This window comes from Notolabrus celidotus, chromosome 1 (genome assembly GCF_009762535.1).
Source record: "Notolabrus celidotus isolate fNotCel1 chromosome 1, fNotCel1.pri, whole genome shotgun sequence".
In the NCBI taxonomy this organism is placed as follows: Eukaryota; Metazoa; Chordata; class Actinopteri; order Labriformes; family Labridae; genus Notolabrus; species Notolabrus celidotus.
In genome coordinates this window covers 5905132-5923313 of record NC_048272.1, presented here as the reverse complement: position 1 = coordinate 5923313, position 18182 = coordinate 5905132, and the positions used below count along the sequence as shown (strand labels likewise).

General features: G+C 39.9%; 1 protein-coding gene across 1 annotated transcript in view; it reads left to right on the top strand.

Moving 5' to 3' along the window:
• The window catches only part of col7a1 (collagen, type VII, alpha 1), a 76631-nt gene that overhangs the window by 29592 nt on the left and 28857 nt on the right, over positions 1–18182 (top strand). The window contains exons 42-85 of the mRNA XM_034698528.1: positions 20–64; positions 2242–2277; positions 2381–2425; positions 2555–2590; positions 2732–2767; positions 2904–2936; positions 3029–3100; positions 3213–3272; positions 3466–3501; positions 3585–3665; positions 4182–4217; positions 5333–5377; positions 5493–5564; positions 5698–5742; positions 5829–5864; positions 6010–6051; positions 6241–6321; positions 6481–6516; positions 6640–6675; positions 6827–6907; positions 7007–7042; positions 7670–7741; positions 7893–7937; positions 8262–8297; positions 8535–8570; positions 9108–9212; positions 9820–9885; positions 10310–10345; positions 10431–10466; positions 10562–10609; positions 10694–10729; positions 11934–12059; positions 12236–12445; positions 12528–12563; positions 12997–13041; positions 13144–13260; positions 13359–13430; positions 13576–13620; positions 14405–14440; positions 15925–15960; positions 16055–16099; positions 16201–16233; positions 16335–16397; positions 16529–16564. Coding sequence (XP_034554419.1) covers positions 20–64; positions 2242–2277; positions 2381–2425; positions 2555–2590; positions 2732–2767; positions 2904–2936; positions 3029–3100; positions 3213–3272; positions 3466–3501; positions 3585–3665; positions 4182–4217; positions 5333–5377; positions 5493–5564; positions 5698–5742; positions 5829–5864; positions 6010–6051; positions 6241–6321; positions 6481–6516; positions 6640–6675; positions 6827–6907; positions 7007–7042; positions 7670–7741; positions 7893–7937; positions 8262–8297; positions 8535–8570; positions 9108–9212; positions 9820–9885; positions 10310–10345; positions 10431–10466; positions 10562–10609; positions 10694–10729; positions 11934–12059; positions 12236–12445; positions 12528–12563; positions 12997–13041; positions 13144–13260; positions 13359–13430; positions 13576–13620; positions 14405–14440; positions 15925–15960; positions 16055–16099; positions 16201–16233; positions 16335–16397; positions 16529–16564 — 2442 coding nt within the window. The remainder of the gene's footprint in view (positions 1–19; positions 65–2241; positions 2278–2380; positions 2426–2554; positions 2591–2731; positions 2768–2903; positions 2937–3028; positions 3101–3212; positions 3273–3465; positions 3502–3584; positions 3666–4181; positions 4218–5332; positions 5378–5492; positions 5565–5697; positions 5743–5828; positions 5865–6009; positions 6052–6240; positions 6322–6480; positions 6517–6639; positions 6676–6826; positions 6908–7006; positions 7043–7669; positions 7742–7892; positions 7938–8261; positions 8298–8534; positions 8571–9107; positions 9213–9819; positions 9886–10309; positions 10346–10430; positions 10467–10561; positions 10610–10693; positions 10730–11933; positions 12060–12235; positions 12446–12527; positions 12564–12996; positions 13042–13143; positions 13261–13358; positions 13431–13575; positions 13621–14404; positions 14441–15924; positions 15961–16054; positions 16100–16200; positions 16234–16334; positions 16398–16528; positions 16565–18182) is intronic.

Below are 18182 nucleotides of genomic sequence, written 5' to 3'. Positions count from 1 at the left end.
CCCTCCCTCTCTCTGTTAGGGTGACCGAGGACAGCCAGGTGAGACCGGGTCACAGGGAGACAGGGTGAGTCATGTGATTTAAGAGTGAATCAGAGGGGTGTGTGCATGTCTGTGTCTGTGAGAGTGTCTGTGAGAGTCTGTTTGGGGATTTTTTTAATAGTCCACATTTTTACAGCTATGCCGCCAGGCTTCATATTAATGTTCACCACAGGGAAATGAACATGCAAATGTACAAAATGAAAAAAAAATACTGGGATGATATTAAATATGTGGCTGAGCTTAATGTGCAGCTCCTCAAGCTTGCAAAAATGTTGGTTAAAAAGTGTGGAGGCAGATCACACTGTCATTTTCATCAATCTACAAAAAGACAGGCAGCAGAGAACTTGGTGTACCTGAACTGAAAGCTGCTTACATGGAGATTACAATTTTCTCTCTTTTTCTTTCTTATCATTCAACGGATGTCTGTATTTGGGATATAATTTCAAGGATGTGTGCAAAGGGTAGGACGCTGTGGTACTGGATAATAAATTAGGATAATTGTAATCAGCAGAACATTTGTACAAAACTCATATTCTCCACACATGATTATTATTCGCAGGAAATAAATAATAACATTTGCAGACACCAAGCACAGATAGACTGAGAAGCTCTTCCAATTACAAGCAACAAATTATCCCAATAACTGTTGAATATTTACTAAATTCACTGTAGACATGTTCCAATACTATACCAGTATTCCTAAAATGCTAGTGTGGTTTTAAAATACATGTTATCGTATAAAAAAAACAATGTTTTCTGACATTTGCCAGGTTTTACTAACATCCCACCCTCTGTTATCAATGCACTGTTATCACTGCATTGTTGTTGCCTGTTATCATGACATGATAACGTCTTGAGACCAGTTGATTACTGAGAGGCTAATGTTTTATGGTTTTATTTTGGTGTATTGACTAGGCACATACCATATTTTAGACTGTACAAGAGGCTGATATTGGTTTGAACAAAACAAATCTAATCTGCTGTATGAGCTGTTCTGTAAACATTTCAGCTTGGCTGTAACCATTTTGCTGTTGGATGCAGGTATTCTCAACAAGTCAGATTGTAACAGATGGTTTACTCTTAGAGAGATAGATAGAGATAGGCACTTCATCGTCACTATATCTTGATTGATGACTCCCTTAATTTTAATCAGCATGTGCTGTACCTTGAGAGAAAGCTGAGGCTGAAACTGAGTTTTTACTTTCTAAACAAATCCTGTTTCTCATTTAATGTAAAGAAGCGTCTTGTTGCTGCAACTTCTATACCCGTTCTTGGCTATGGTGATCTTCTGTACATCAACACCACTGCTCAGTGTCTTCACAAGATTGATGCAGCCTACCATGCTTCCTTGAGGTTCATTACCAACTTTAAAGCTCAAACTCACCATTGTGAGTTGTACTCGCGGGTTGGTTGGCCGTCTCTGGCGACCCGTAGGTTGGTACATTGGTACATTGTCATTTACAAGGCTATTCTTGGTCTGCTGACAAACTACCTCTGTGTCGATATCACACAGAAAAGTGCTGGACAGTACTCACTGCGTTCCCAAGACTTTTTAATGCTTTCTGTCCCAAAAGCTCGAACAGAAACTGGGAAATGAGCTTTTAGGTATTCTGCACCCTCAGCCTGAAATTCATTGCAAAATGGCTTGAAACTCAAGGAGCTGGTGTCACTGAATGTTTTTAAATCTAAAATGAAAGACGTTGAAGCTGAATCTTTAAAATGTCGTTGTTTTTAGTGTATCTTGTTACAACTGCCCCCTAGGTAACGGCTCCTTCTGCAACAAACATGCTTGTAAAGAGTACTTTGGTTCTCTGTGTGTCTATGTCTGTAACTTTGTGTTTTTTTTGTTGCTGACTGTCTTGGCCAGGTCTCCCTTGAAAAGAGATCTTTGATCTCAATGGGACCAACCTGGTTAAATAAAGGTTAAATAAAAAAAATAAAAAATAAAATGTTGACAGAAATACAACAAAACTTTGTTCGGCAGTATTTCTGTACAGCAGCATTACAATCTGGCCAAAGAAATACTTAAAATGTATACTGGAAAATTTAAACATATGTACATTATTCTTACTCAAGATTCCAGTAACAACAGTGAGGGTCAGAGAGAGTGACGTGTGCTCCTAGATGTGTTGCTAAAGTAAGAAAGCAGACACATTTCTCACTGAAAAACAGTCAGTAATCCTGACGTGTGTCTCTCTGCAGGGGGAGAGAGGACCAGCTGGTGAAACTGGAGAGAGAGTGAGTACAGAAGCGTTGGTTTACTTTTTAATTCAAAGAAGTTCAGCTGTTGACATCTTTTCATTCTGCTGGGATTTTGAGCTGTAATCTGTTTTTCTCTCAGGGAGACCCAGGGAAGCCAGGCCTTGCAGGAACAGCAGGTTTAAGAGTGAGTGACAGGCTGCCCCTTAGTATTGGCTAATGACATCAGCGTGCCTTTTTTATTGTTTCAATGAAAATGCCCTGTTATAAATGCACAGCGACTGTCATGAATGCGTCTTTTTTCATTTGTCATCAGGGTTTACCGGGGCCGCTCGGACCTGCAGGAGAAAAGGTGAGACTGATTCAATTAAGCATAATCGTACGAGACGCAGCGGGTCAATGGGAACGTGATTCCATCTCAGAACGTTTCATAATCTGATGTAATGAATTTCTTAGCAAAGATGAAAGGATAAGTGAACCTGTCTGTTCCCAGGGAAACGAAGGAGCACGAGGGGAGCCCGGCAGGACTGTGAGTTATCAGATGAGAAAAAAAAGTCATCTCATATAATGATGTATCTCTCCTTTCATTTTGAATACGCTCTGAATATACATGGATTTCTCTGTGTGTGATGATGAGTCTTTATTCTGTTATTTCAATCATGCAGACTCCAGGTTTTCCAGGGAAGAAAGGGGACCAGGTGAGTTGTTAAAATCCGTTCTCATACAGCTGTTCACCAACACAAAATCTGTCAATCTGATGTGTTTCCTGCCCTCTGCTGTCGTTTAACAGGGCGATCGAGGCCTGGCCGGTCCTGAGGGGTCGAGGGGAGATAAAGGAGACATAGGACAGAAAGGAGAGAGAGTGAGCAACCGGACAGTGATGTGCTAGAAAAGCATGTCATTGCTACATGTGGTGTAAGCCAACAATCTGGTCTTCATCAGAGTGACATTTCCTGTTTTTGTCATTTTCCCAGGGGGCTCCGGCTTCAGGAGGATCTGGTTCTGCTGGACCTAAAGGAGATCCAGGCGAGAGGGTGAGGTCATGTAACCCCTCTTTATCAGAACAACAGCGTGCTCAAAAATAACTTCCTCAGCTTTTGCAATACATCCCTGGCAAGAGCAGCCTGTTATTCATGAATCAGTTCCCTTGTGCCACCTGTCAGTGTAAGTCATGCCCCAAAAAACCTTTCAGACCAAAAATACATAAAACATGTGCTCCTCCCTCAGGGACTCGCTGGTATCAATGGCAGGCCGGGTGCCAAGGTGAGAAGCCTGATATTCTTTTAGTGTGTTTAAGCTGTTTCTGCCTCTTTTAGGATTTATTGGATTGTTAAACTGTTCTTCAGGGTGATTCAGGTGAACCAGGAGAGAGAGGGGAGAACGGACGGCCAGGCATTCCAGGAAAGCCCGGACTTCCTGGGAAAGAGGTCAGAGTGTCTGGGATCAAATAAATTCACTCTCTAATTATACCTTCTCGTTACTTCTTCTTCAGTCTCTTGTTAGCTTTCTCTACATACATAAGAAAATACAAGCAGCTAGGTGATGACTGCCAGACTTTGGACTGAGTTTTATTGTAATGGTGCCACATATGAAGCTGAACTGATTGATATCAAGTAATATTTCTAATTGTTGGAAAACTTATTTTGTCATCTTGTGGAAACTTGCTTTTGTTTTCTTTGCAAAGAAAATGAAGTTACAGTTTTAGAACTGTCTAGTAGTTGTTTTTCTTTGTCTTGCTCTCTGTGTTGTAATCAAAGCTTGCCTGTTTCTTCCTTCATCATGCATTGATTTCTAATGATGCCATTTTAGAGGTAAAAATAACAAGTCTTCTCACAGTTTCTCGTACTTTCTCTGCTCTGTATTCATGTAATGTTTTGAAATGCAATGCTGCTAAGCATTCCTCTCTGTGAAAATCAATGTGTATTTATTCACATATATTTCAGGGAGGGCCAGGAGAGAAAGGTGATGAAGGCACACCTGTAAGTATGGTCTCTTGTGTTTGTTCTTCTTGCACACTGGAAAAATGCCCCTCCAAAAACAAGAAAAAAAAACTATTTCAAGGTACTTTTACCTTGAAATAAGCAATAAAATCTGCCAATAGAACAAGTGAAAACTTACTTGGCAAGATTTCTTAAAATAAGACGTCATATCTTAAAATTAGCAGGGAAAACTTATTTTAAGTAATATTTAACCAGTATTTTAAAGCTGATTGTCTCAGAATAAGCCAGGAATGCTAACAATTAGCATTTCTCACACAAAAAAGATTTTTGCACTAATAAATTTCATGTCAACTTCTTAATTTGAGATATGTTCACCTTAATTTGAGTTGTATTATAGTGGTACTTCTCTAGGTTTAAGACCATCTTGTACTAATAAGATGACAAAGTTATTTTGAGAATTTTGAGATATAATGTCTTCTCATAGTTAGCTGGATATACTAATATTCAGTCATGTTGTTTTTAAGGATAAGCCAGCTATACTCAAAAGTATGTGTTTCACTGTGTGCATGTGTGGATGTATATTTTTATCTGATTTAGAAGAAACGGTGCCTGAAAACTGTAGCCCATCCTTGAAAAAACAACTTTTCTTTCTTTCTTTCTTTCTTTCAATGGAGCTTCTTTTTGATAGATTCCCTGATGAAATGCATTGACTTAAATCCAGTAAAGTGTTTGTCTTAAATCAAGATTATCCGTCTTCTACAAATAAGATCTCAGCTTGAAAAATCTGTGAAATTTAAAATAAACCTTGTTTCTTCTAAATTACAGCTCAAAACAAGATCATTTCAAGATTGCTTGACATAACAAGATATTTAAGATGCATTGTCTTAAAACAAGTCCCTCTATCTTGCTCAAATGTTACTTGTTAAGTAAATTTACCTTAAATCAAGTGAGATAAGACATTTTGACTAAAAATGAGACAATTTCACTTGGTAAGATTTTGAGTTTTTGCAGTGCAATGTTACCATCCCTTTTATTTATTTTCTTTTTTTGGGAAATGTTTTTCTATTGTTGCTAACATCTTAGCAACAGCTGTAATTATGAAAATGTTGTTTATGTCTACATGACTGCAAATGTTCTATTTTTCCTTTCTTAAGGGGGAGTCTGGCCTTCCAGGGAAGACAGGAGAGAGGGGGCTGAGGGTAAGAGTCTCAATGCTCAATTGTCTGGTCAAGTTTTCATTCATAAACTTTTCAAACTATAAAAGTAGGTCAATGGAGAGTTCAGTGAACAGACATATTTATTGACCCTCCTCAGGGACTGGGCGGTCAGCCAGGACGACCAGGAGAGAAAGGGGACATGGGTGACCCAGGAGAGCATGGGCGAAATGTGAGACACGCATTTATGTTTCATCATACAGATTTTCAATACTCTCTCGTGTTATTCCACTGAAGCCTCGAGAGATGAAACAGCGAGGAAGGTCAGCTGCTCAGCATCTTTATTGATCTGTGTTTTATCACAGGGCAGCCCTGGACCTGCCGGCCTGAGGGGAGAGAAAGGAGATCTGGTTTGTTATCTGCTTTCTTCAAAAAGAGCTCATCAAACTTTGTATCTTTAGTAAGTAAACTCATATTTTTCACTCTCTTCTTTAAGGGCCCCCAGGGTCCTCCAGGACCACCAGGAAAAGTGGTGAGTTTGTGTTATAAGTCTAAAACAAAATAAATAATTGATCAAAGCAAAAGAAGAGTTACCATTAAGACAGCCTCCTTCCCCATTTCATGCACTGTAAATAATGCAATTCTGAAATAACATGCAATTTTTGTGTTTCCAACAGGCTGACATCCAGGGCCAGCTGAGAGGAGAAAGAGGAGAGAAGGTATGAACTGTGCCTGTAAAGAACGATAAGCATCCTTCACAAATCCAGTCTTATTGGTGTTATTTCAGAGACATGATGGAAGAACTCCTGAATATATCTGCCATGTCATGATAAGCTGGAAGTAACAATGACATTCTGAAGGGAAAGAAGCAGCTCAGCTAAAGAAACTAACGTCATTGTCATTCCCAGGGCGACGCTGGAGACCCCGGAGAGCACGGCGGCAAAGGTCAGAAAGGCGAAGCAGGGACTCCCGGAGCCGCAGGCCTCAGAGTGAGTTTGCTTCATATTTTTAAACGCTTCTATGAGCATCTGATAAGCCTCTGTACAGTATATGCATCTGTATGTGCACTGAAGTCTTTTTCTGTTGATTTAATATGGGTGCCTGCTGATCCTATGTGACCTCTTGTTCTTTCCCTGCTGTCTATAAAGGGTCCTGAGGGACAACGCGGGCCTGCAGGCACAAGAGTGAGTTTGCTCTCTGTCAATGTTTCTGCACTTTGACTCTCAAAACTAGACTCTGTTGATATCTGAATCATCCTTCTACACGAAACATTTTCACTGCTAATGTTGGATACTATTGTTTTCCAGGGTGACGCAGGAGAGAGAGGAGCACCCGGAGAGAAGGTTTGAAATAAATTAGTGACAGGTCCCTCATAATTTCACAAACCAAACTGAACATGTTATTTTCTCAGCACCTAAATATTTAAATGAACTTGGATTTTGTAGATTCTGGTGCGTAGCTTGTAATTTTCTAACCTCTTCTTCTTGTGAACAGGGAGAAAGGGGAGCATCTGGGTTAGATGGACGTCCTGGTCTGGATGGTAAACTAGGTCCAGCTGGATCCCCTGGTCAGAGGGTACTTGAGTTTATGGCTTCTTTTCCCAATTGTATTTAGAGTGGAATTTCAGTAGATGGTAAAAGTGCATGTGTGCATCTTTTTTTCCTTTCATCATAGGGTGATCCTGGAAAACAAGGGGATCCTGGGAGAGATGTGAGTCGTCTTTTTCCTGTCTGGGCCTCATTTTTATTGGGAAAAGGACACATCTGATATGTTTGTGTTATGCTCATTATGTAGCTGCAGAAGTATTGGTCGTACTGTATATTAGACTTGCCTCTGAATTGCTTTCACATAAGAGCACTTTCTATGTGCATGCTGCAGAGGGCACTGTGGCGGTGTTACAAATCAGTCCTCACTCTTGTGGCTGGTTGCATAAGCAAACTGGAGGGACAGACGATCACAGTCTGGTTTCACAAGACACTATTATGTAATATTGATCTTAATAATAATTCTGAAAGTACACAACTTATAAACTTAAAGTCTAAATAAAGAATCTGAATCCATTTCAAAGGAGTAGACACATGTCAGCTTTGCACTACTGCTACGGTACAATCAGAAGAGATGACTGCGTGCCGTACATGGAAATGTAAATTACAAATGGTTTTCAGATACCGCTAGAGATTTACATAACTAAACTACAACAAAATTCAAAGTCTTTTTACTCCCCCCAGTATAGTGATTTGTTTAACCAAAATATCAAAGTTAGCTGAACAGACATTCATTCTGAATAAAAGCAAAATGAAACTCTTTGGTGTTATATGTGTTTGTGTCATTTTGCAGGGTTTACCTGGACTTAGAGGGGAACAAGGCCCTTCAGGGCCTGTTGGGCCTCCAGGTATTCTAGGGACACCTGTGAGTACACAAGGAAGCACGCAAAGCCCACAAAGTTAATTATTTTATTTCTGTACATCTCCATCCATGTCTTCCATTCATTTCTTTAGATCTCAGTCTGTTGAACCTCATTTTCTCATTGTGTTTTGTCATCTTTGCTGTTTTATTTCAGGGTAAAGCAGGAGAAAATGGCAAAGCTGGGGCCCCTGGCAAAATGGTAACTCGTACTGTAATATGTAACATTTACTGGGGACCTGACTGTTATATTTGATATTTATTCTGCCTAGTCTTTTAATTAGTGCCTGGATTTCTTCCCAGTATGTATCTGCTTCTTTTTAATTGGTAGTGATCCTGAGTTACTCTTCCCTATGAATATATTTTTTCCCAGATCAGAAGCAGTGCAGACATTTATTTCAGGGTCTACTGCATTGTGTCTGTCTTGGAATAATGGCTCAGAATAATCTGAGTGCTCCTGCAGTGGACCCGCCATTATTCAGTGTGCTCCTGCAGAGTCTTAAATGCATTCTGCTTTGACTTACAGGGTGAGGATGGCGTGCCAGGTGAAGACGGGAGGAAGGTTTGTGGCACTTTATCACTTTGTACCATCAGCAGAAGAGGTTTAGTCTAGAAGTGTATTAGCTTTTCCTTATTATTTTTAATCGAAGTTATTTGAGTATGTATGTGTATAAGAGCTTAATCTTTAGTAAAATGATTTAGGAAGAAAGGACAAGTGTCATTTATTGTGGTTTCTTGGATTTTCCTCATTATGTTTACTTTGCATAGAGATCCTAACTCAGCTTTCTTCCATCTGCAGGGTGACAAGGGAGAGTCAGGAGGAGCTGGAAGAGATGTCAGTTTGGCCAAATCACCTTTTTTATCATGTGTTGTGCTTTATTATCTGTTTGTGTCTTAACTGTTTCCTGTCTTACTTAACCTGCTCTATCTCACCTCCTCTTCCTGTATTGATTCAACATTCCTCTACTTAATCGTATAATACATCAGCTCTTCTCCTTTCTTTTTTTCCTCATCACTTTCCCTCTCAAGTGTGTATTTATCAACTGTAGTCTGCTCTGACATTGACATTACCATCACACTCTCACTCACTGCTGAATCAATAGGCTTCTCAGAAGAAGCTATATAAATTCACTTGCCTCTAATGATCAAGCTCAGCCTTTAAGGGGGGAAACACTTCTGAGAGGCACCCAGAGAGGAGCCAAATGTCAGGGAGCTGTTTTCATGTGCAAATTCATATTAATTATCTCCAGGACATCAGAGGAGGGGTGGCAGCAGCCACCTGCTTTGAATTTATAGATTAGCCTCTACTATAGTGCAGAAGGAAGGAACCCTGAGAGGGTCTCAGTTATGTAAGCATGTGTGTCTTTTTCAGGGCCGTGATGGGCAGAAAGGAGACCGGGGTCTGGCCGGGGCTGCAGGACCCGCTGGACCTTCTGGACCTCCTGGAGTACCTGGAAGCATTGGTCCACCTGGACAGGTGCGTCTGAGGGCAACACACTAACTGTGTTTAAAGATGGAAAATATGTTTCCACATCTTCCTGTTGTACTAAAGTGAAACCAAAATCGCTCACTGACAGGAACTGATTCACTTCATTTTTGCGGATCTAGTTTCCACAGCATCACATTTGTAAACAGAGCCATCAGTCATGGCATATACCATATTTGTTATTTTTAACAAATTAAACATTTCAGAAAAAAATGATGCTCAGACATAGATCAGCAAGAAAAGAACTAACTATAATGACACAAAAACTCTGAATGGAACTCTAAATGTTTTTGCTTCACTTTTGGGGACCTGTCATGTCTTCCATATTTTTAGACAGTTTATGGGCAGGTCAATATATACTATTCTAACTGATTTAAGAAAGATATTTTGGGAATGGTACACCTGTTCGACAGTAAAATATTGGACATTTTGAGATTTCAGGCAATGCTTCATGTACCGATGATGATTGCTCGATATCTCCTGTCTTATGCGTGATAAAAGATAAGATTATTACAGTTCCTTTATCTTCTTTTGAGTTGTATATGTATTGAATGAGCATAATAGTTGCCATGTTTTCTCATCTGTCTCTGTCTCTCAGGTTATTTATGTCAAAGGGGCTGAAGCAGCGCCAATCCCTGGTCCTCAGGGGCCTCCAGGAACCCCTGTGAGTGTGCATGACTTGACTGTTATGTTAACTACATTCTTTAATGCATTTTACACTTTTAAGACCTACATTAGAGCTTCTCCTGCAGTGTTGTGTGATAGGAATAATCTGAACCTCTCAGGCCTGTCCATTGACAGAGGATAAAATGATTGGACTCACAAAACAAACTATTCCTCTGCAGTGAGTTATGTTTTCAAAAGAACTTTCCTTTTTGCATGCCATCTCAGAAAAGTTAATTTTACTGAAACAACAGATTGAAACAGCATTAGCTCCTGTGAGGTGCTGTTATCCCCTGCAGGATCTCTGTCCCACATGTAGCAGCAGAGATGTGTGTTTTATCTACATCTGTCTGTGTTTGCTGCTGCAGCCCTCCCACTCTCTTATCTGTTGATATTTTTATCATTGTCCTTGCTCCGTCCTTCAGGGCGTACCTGGGATACCTGGAGCTTTGGGAGCCAGAGTAAGTCCTCGCTGTCTTTATTGATCTAGCTTTACATTGGTAACCACTTAGTCTGTCTTCTGACCTTCTATCTATTTTGTTTCAGGGCGACAGAGGTCAATCCGGCCTTAAAGGTGAAGCTGTAAGTTAAACTGTTTTTCCTCTTTAATAGTGAAAGTATGACAAGAGTGAGGTTTCATCTGTTTTTGTGTTGACACTTGAATTTTCTTTTGGCAGGGAGACCCAGGAGAGGACGGGATGCCGGGCAAACCTGGAACAGCACTGGTGAGACGGCAGCACATCATCTGTCATGACCAAACTGATACTTGTGGAAACACATACCCACACTTTTCTTTATTCTCTCAACAGGATGTACAGAAAGCTTTGGCTGGCCTTGGCATTCAGGTACATGGAGAAGTTTTGCTCTATATGTATAATGTTTTACCGTTTACTGTGTTATGGTGAAGCAGATTTCCTAAATCAACTTAAGGGTCTGTTCAGATTGTTAGTCAGACTTTAATGTTTCTCTTTCTGCATCATATTTCTCCACTTGCTTCTGTAAATATTGCACTATCATTTACAGCTTCCAGATTTATGTACAACTAATGTTCAGTTTTTTTCACCTGTGTCAGAAATTGTGATTAGTCCTTGAGTAGAAAAAAGTTCAGTCCAGTCGAAGTGGATAAACAAAGCTGCCACAGTCAAACATGAGACTTGCAGAGGTTTCAAAAGGTTTCTTTGCTAAAGTAGACTGACAGATGACACTAATAGAATCTTTTTTCTAAAGCCACAAATTATTTGTACCTCATTAGTTTCCACTTAAAGGGAGCTTAATAGCACATGTTCATGTCTAATGTAGGTTTATGTGTGAATTATTACTTTCTTACTGCCCTCATTAGGTGTTCTTGAAAATGAAAATCTTTTTTTTTTAACAGTAATGGCTTTTTGATACTGAGCCTGTTCTTTCTTGGAAGCATTTTTTGGATCCCTGATCTGTTAAAAAACATTACCCGCAGAAACCTTGCACACTGAGTCTAATGTGTTTTCCTAATTTCCTATTCTTTGCGAAAATTCTCTTTTTGACACTTGTTGAAAAAAATAAAACACTGGGTCTACCCACTCTTGCAAACTAAACGACAGCACAGAGAGTATGAGTTTGAATTATGAGCTGCAGAATTATTCTGATGGCTTCAAGGTATATTTCAGGGTGTCAGTGCTCCAGTTCGAACCACACATTTAAAGGAAGCTCACCAATTTCCACAAGGCAATTGATAATGAATAGTGGGTAGCAGTATTTTGAACATAACCGACACAATAGGAGATTTCTTTTGAAACATGTGGTACTTCAGTTAAAAAAAACGGACTCAGTGTTTCAAATCACCATTAGATTTGAAATACAGATTTGGGTAATTGTGATCTCAGCAGACTTTGATTTTAAAAACTGTACAGCACTTTGGTCAACTGAGGTTGTTTTTAAATGTGCTTTATAAATAAAGCTTGACTTAGCTTGATTACAAGCAATTTTCCAGCAGCTGAGATGACATCTAAATGACTGGATGAAAGTTACAAAGCTTTTGCAAAACTTTCCTCTTCTTTGCTCTGTGCACAGGTGTCTGATCTGAAGGTGGTGGTGGACAGGAAGGACATACCAATCGCTCCCTCCGTGCAGAAGGCAGAGAAAGGTGAAAAGGGAGTCACCGGTGAACCTGGCCAACGAGGACCATCTGGTCTAGATGTAAGTATGACTAAGGGCATCTTCGAGGTTTTCAAGAAACACTTTGTTCAGACCTACTGTCACATCAAAGCAAGTCCATATGGTACTGTGTTTCAATGTTGATTTCAACGTATCATCAATGTATTTCAAACCATAATATTTTAAATTATCATTATCCATCTCCTATGGTGCACCAGGGTATTCGTGGCATTCCAGGTGAAAGAGGGTCTAAAGGAGACCAAGGGGAGCGAGGTCTTGCAGGGCTTACTGGGCCTCCAGGGAGAGCCATTGGAGAGCGAGGGCCAGAAGGACCACCAGGACCTGCTGGAGAGCCAGGCAAGCCAGGAATACCAGGAGTTCCAGGGAGAGCAGGAGAGCTTGGGGAGGCTGGTAGACCAGGAGAAAAGGTAGAGAGAAGAGTCGGATGACAAAAAGACTTACCATGGACTGGACACAACGTTGCTATTTTAATGTCTTTATATGTTTCAGGGATCCACTGGAGACAAAGGTGACAGAGGAGAAACTGTAAGTGTTTATGTAACATTGTTTACTTTTGTCAGTCATGGTCGTCAGGGTATTGAGTAGGCAGATGATAAAGAGTAAATTGACAGAAACCCATGATGTTACAAAGTAACTTTTGCTCACTCATTTATAATAGTGTTAATTAAAGAGCTGTTTAATGTTCTTTTTGTGTCCTTGTAAACAACAACTTATTGTTGTATGTTATATGGAACATGTGCTATTAAGGTCATGTGGAAGAGATTGTTGTTTGCTACTCTGCTAACCTGTTAACAGTGATTGTGGTATTTTATGTTGATTTTTTAAGTGTAATTTTATTAGTACTAGTTGTGAGATGGCTAATTATTGTATTGTATTGTAATGTTTATTAATTTAATGTTATTTTATGTTTTACATAATCACCTCCTCCCTGAACTAAGAGCCTCTCTGTGCTTTTCAGGGCAAAGGTGGGCTTGTGGGACCAGCCGGCCCACCAGGTCAAAAGGTGAACTCCTTGATCATTTTATTGACGAACAGAAACCCTGCTGAGTCCACATTCACTAGATATAGATACAAAAAATTGAGTTAATTTGCATTTGCACTGTAGGGAGCATCTGCTGACTCAATACTGAGCGGTGCGCCTGGGGTGCGAGGCCCTCCAGGACTTGCAGGACCGAAAGGAGAGCCTGGTGCTGCTGGGATCCCAGGACTGAAAGGAGACCGGGTAAGATTTACACATGTGTAGTCATATGTTAATATTAAGTGTCAGGTCAAGCAATGTTATGTGTTCTTTTATGCTCGTGGCTTTTTTGTATCTTACAGGGCTTTGCAGGACCTCGTGGAGATAAAGGGGACAGAGGAGAGTCTGGAGAAAGAGGACGTGATGGCTCACAGGTGAGCTTGGTGTCAGGTCTAATCTGAAACACTATGTTAAAATGATCACAATCTTCTTAAGTGGCAAAAAGTTTGACATTACCATAGTTGCCAAACTATTTAATGTTATCACATATTTTATAAGGAAACATCTTTGTCATTACAGGGAACACCAGGAGAACCAGGAAAACCTGGACTGGATGGGAAACCGGTAAGTGGGGTGTTCTGGATGTGAGCTAAGCCAATGCTGACAATACTTGTGCTTTTCACATTATCACATAATTACATTCTTGATTTAGAGAAGATATTAAGTGAACATCTCTTTCAAAAATTGCGGTAAGTGTTATTTTTCCTGCTCTGAGGATAACATTAAAAGTGAATTATATGTATTCAATAATTTACCTATTTTGCTCTTTCTAAAATATTGAGCTTTATTAGCAATCAGTATTATAAACATGACAGAATTAACTTGGTTTCTCTTTGAAGATTTCTTTTACTGCAGAATTTCAGCCAGAGAAATCTTTCTCATCATTTCAGTTTCTGTTTTACTGTCATGATTTTTTGGTCTGGTGCAGAATAACTGTCAAAAAGGAGAGGAGAGATATTAAACATTACCTCACACATTGTGTCTTCCTTCCCTCCATGTTGGAGCAGGGCCTCACAGGGCCCGCTGGTCTTCGAGGCCAACCAGTGAGTAACCAGTAACCCAGAGATGGGCCTTCCCCCGGGCTTGATCCCCAGAGCAAACCACTGGGTTGGCTGCGAACACTAATGATGGAGCTCTCTTTCACCCCTTTTGGGCCGAGGCTTCAGAGATCCTTAGACAGTAACCTTTTGCAGCTGTGCGGCTGAAAACTGGCTCCCTAACTTCCTGTCTCTCCTGATATGTGCCTTACCTCTGTCTGTTTCCTTTTTTTTGTCATTTCAACACTGATCTCCTCCCCCCTCTGTCCCCCTCCTGTCTTCCACCTTCTTCTGTCTTTTATCCTCTTCAGGGCCTGCCTGGGTTCCCCGGAGTTTTAGGCAGACCGGTAGGTTCTCTGCTGCTGGCTGCCATGCTTCCGCTCTGGAGGAGTGCAGGGAAAAACTAGTGGTGTTAGATACAAAATAACATGGGGAGTTAACCTGTAAGATGTATCGGTATTTGAAATGAGGAAACTACAACAAACTATCATCAGTCTGAACACACTGTTATATACCTCACAGGCAATGGTTAACACTTCAATCTTAAGTTATTTGTTTTGGAAAAATCCCTCTGGGAACAGAAGTCTGGCATAAAAGTTAAAACCATGATCTGTTCATCATGTCACAATATTGAGACCACCTATCCCCACAGAACCCGCTATAAAACTCAAGAGTTTAGTGTAAAGTTGAATTCTGAGCGTGTTAAAGACCCTAAATTTGTTGTAGGAGATGAAAGAAAAAAAAGCTGACGTCCTGAACTGAAGCCCCCGCCAGAATCCAGCATACAAGGGGGGAGAGGGGGGTTATTAAATTGGTTGCACTCCAAAAAGTACTCTGTTGTGGATCCGCTTGTTTCGCTTGAGTCTGCTTATCGTGCATGCAGCTGTGCCTGCAGTCTGTTGTGCGCTTATCCCTCTCACAGCCCTGATTTTTCAGAGCTTACCATGTGAGTGTCTCTTTGTCGACATTGTTGATTCTCTGTGTTTGTGTTGTCATACCTGTTGTCATGAATCAGTCAGATGTCTCTGTGTTTATATATGTATATGTCACCTTGTGATACAATCACACGTCTCTGTTTTATGCATGTCTGTCTTCATGTCCATGTTGATGTCCTTTACTTAAAACAGGAAATTAGTTCATACATTTTTATGTGCTCAAACATATTTATTAATAAATATGCTGTGTGTGACTATTTGTTAGCTAAATGTAATATCTTGCAGTTTGTCTCACTGTCGGCTAACAGGCAACTAGCTATAAAGACATTTGTAGCAGCAACATGCCTAAATTTTACCAAAATGTATAAGTATCCCTTAAAAAATGTGCTTCCTTTAGTATATGCACTCTTTAAGGAGTTTGAAGTGGTAGTGCAATTGAATGAATTGAATACTGATGCCTCCATATGATGTGGCAAGGCAAGGCAAGTTTATTTATAAAGCACCATTCATACATAGAGCAATTCAAAGTGCTTTACAGAGTTAAAAACAAAACCAGAAAAGTAAAACCCAAACCTTCAGGAATAACTTTGACTAAATAGTGATTTTTGAAGCCTGTCATTGTTGCCTCCAGGTTGATGTCTGACAAAACATGTACAACATTTTTTGTTGACATATTCTTATACAAAGTTTCCCAGTGAGTGGTTGAAAAGACAGTTAAAGGGCACAGGACAAGACTTTTTGTTAGACTGCCTCTTGTGTCTAAATTATAGAAAAGAGACAATATAGAGGGAGATCAGGGTTGTCAAGATTGACACAAAATAAAAGTTTAACGTTGTTGCTTTATTTAAGTATTTATTGATAGGAATACATTGTATCTGACTTGTGTCTTGTTGTAGGGAAATCCAGGAGAGCCCGGCGTAAGGGGACCAACTGTAAGCATTTCTCTCTTGAAGGAGCATGCACAGATATTCATAGATCAGCATGAACAGTAACAGCTTAAATGTTGATGTTATATCTCTTATTTAGGGCCCCATGGGTCCCAATGGGCCTCCAGGTCCAGCAGGTGTTAAGGTGTGTTCACTATATGCTCAGTGTGCTACTTGTTACAGCATTTAAACTATAACTCTTCAGACTGTTGTCAGACAAAGTTGTAAAAAAATGTTTTTTTGCAGGGTAATCAAGGAGAGGCAGGTGTTGGTGTGCAGGTAAAAGAGACATATTGCATTCATATCTAATCACACAAAAATCCAGACAGTGAAGTTGTTCCAAATATTTAATCATGTGACTTTATTTTGCTTTTCTGCAGGGTCCTCCTGGTGCCCAAGGGAGCACAGGTCTGCCGGGACCACCAGGTCCTCCAGGAGCTGTGGTAAGTGTTCCCATAAATCACAGCCTCTCCTCAGGGAAGAATAACTGTGTTCATGTTTCCTCATGATTTTCACTCATATGTGTATATGCAATTGTTTTTCCTTATTACACTGCATGCATCTCTCCCTTCAGGGTCCACAGGGTCCTCCAGGACTACCTGGGCAGGTGGTGAGTATGCAATCTCGATCCAGCTGCTTCTGTTGCTGCACTACAGAGCGCAGCGAGGAGGTGTAAAATCAAAGTAATGTTTTGAGCTTAAGGCATTTCAGAATTAGCTGGAAATGGGAAGGTAATTAAATAAAAATGCCAAAACATGTGTACCAAGCTTTTGGTGATAAATGGCTGCTTCAGCTGGGTTTTGTGTCCATAGAATGTTTGATTTCTTTTACCTTCAGCTGAATAAGCAGCAACACCTCAACATGCCATGTATACCACACTGACTTATTATCAAAAGTGACCACAAAAACAGACTTTTCTCTTGCACCATTTCTGCTTAGTATACTGTACACACAGTATATAATTAAAATTGATAACTTGAGAATTTGACACTTTTACTAAAGTAGACTACACGCATACTAAAAAGAAGTAGTTTCCATTCTTCAGAGGTGTGCTGTACCTTCTGAATTGCATTTTTGTTGGGAGCAGGAAAAAAAACCCTAACACTTGTCAAAGTGTTTTTCAAACTCTACTGAAGGACCGAAGAAGTCTAAGGCATCCAAAGTGTTGTGGGCTTTCTTCCACAGTTACCTGACTGCAGTTCCATTAAATATTTATGGGAGTAACTTGAGTACTGAGAAAGCAAAGTGCTCTGTGAAATCACAATAAGGGCTTTAGAAGCATATCAAAGCATGTTGGGATAATGAGATGTCTGGATCAGATTTTTGGACCCTTTGAAATTCAGAACCGCATAAGTGCATGCTGTTATTAATCTACTGTAAGGATACACTGAAATTCATGTGAATGTTTTAAAGTTTGAAATTTGAGCGTCAACTGTTTAACAGACATTATCACAAGAAAACAACATTTTATAAAGGGCAGTCAAGTAATACATTTTTTATTACAATTAATCACAACATTTTAATCATAAAACTTAAATAGTGGAATTGTAATCACATATAAAAAAAACTAAAAAAAATTGATATTTCAAGTGAGTTTTTTGGACCATGTTAACAATGTGAAGCAGTTTTAACCTGTGTCAAATAAAAGCAAGGAAATGTTCTTTATGATGTTGACTTTTGGATTAATTTTTCAAAATAATGCTGCTCTGCTACACCAGTGTGGTCTGAAACCATGATGTAGAGGTAGGAGAATCCAGTGATCCCAGGTTAATACGACAGCATTTGCACTTTTCAGGAGTTCCAGTTTGTTTGCTGAATGAAACTGTTGTTCTCTGTGATGGTGAGGCATGACAGGAAACAACATGCCAACCTGAAGACACCCCATAGGCCTAAGTCTTCCACTATGTTAAATGGACTGCAGTCAGTTGTCACCAATTAAGCAAGCGTTATAGTTCTCTTTTTAGATATACGTAGTTTCATCCACAGGTCTGGGGCAAATCACCCAAAATAGTGCTCTGACACATTGTGTGATGCAGATGCTGTTTAATATCAGTCTGACTAGCTGAGCTTCTGTGCTTAGCTTGGTAGTTGCTTTAGCTCAAAGTACTTTGGGGATAATTCAATTCTGTTGAGACACAGTATTTATTACTTTTGACTTTTAAATTAAGCCGTCTGGAAGTTTTTAAAAATGAAATGTGCCATTCAGGAGTGCTGTGGTGGCAGCAGGA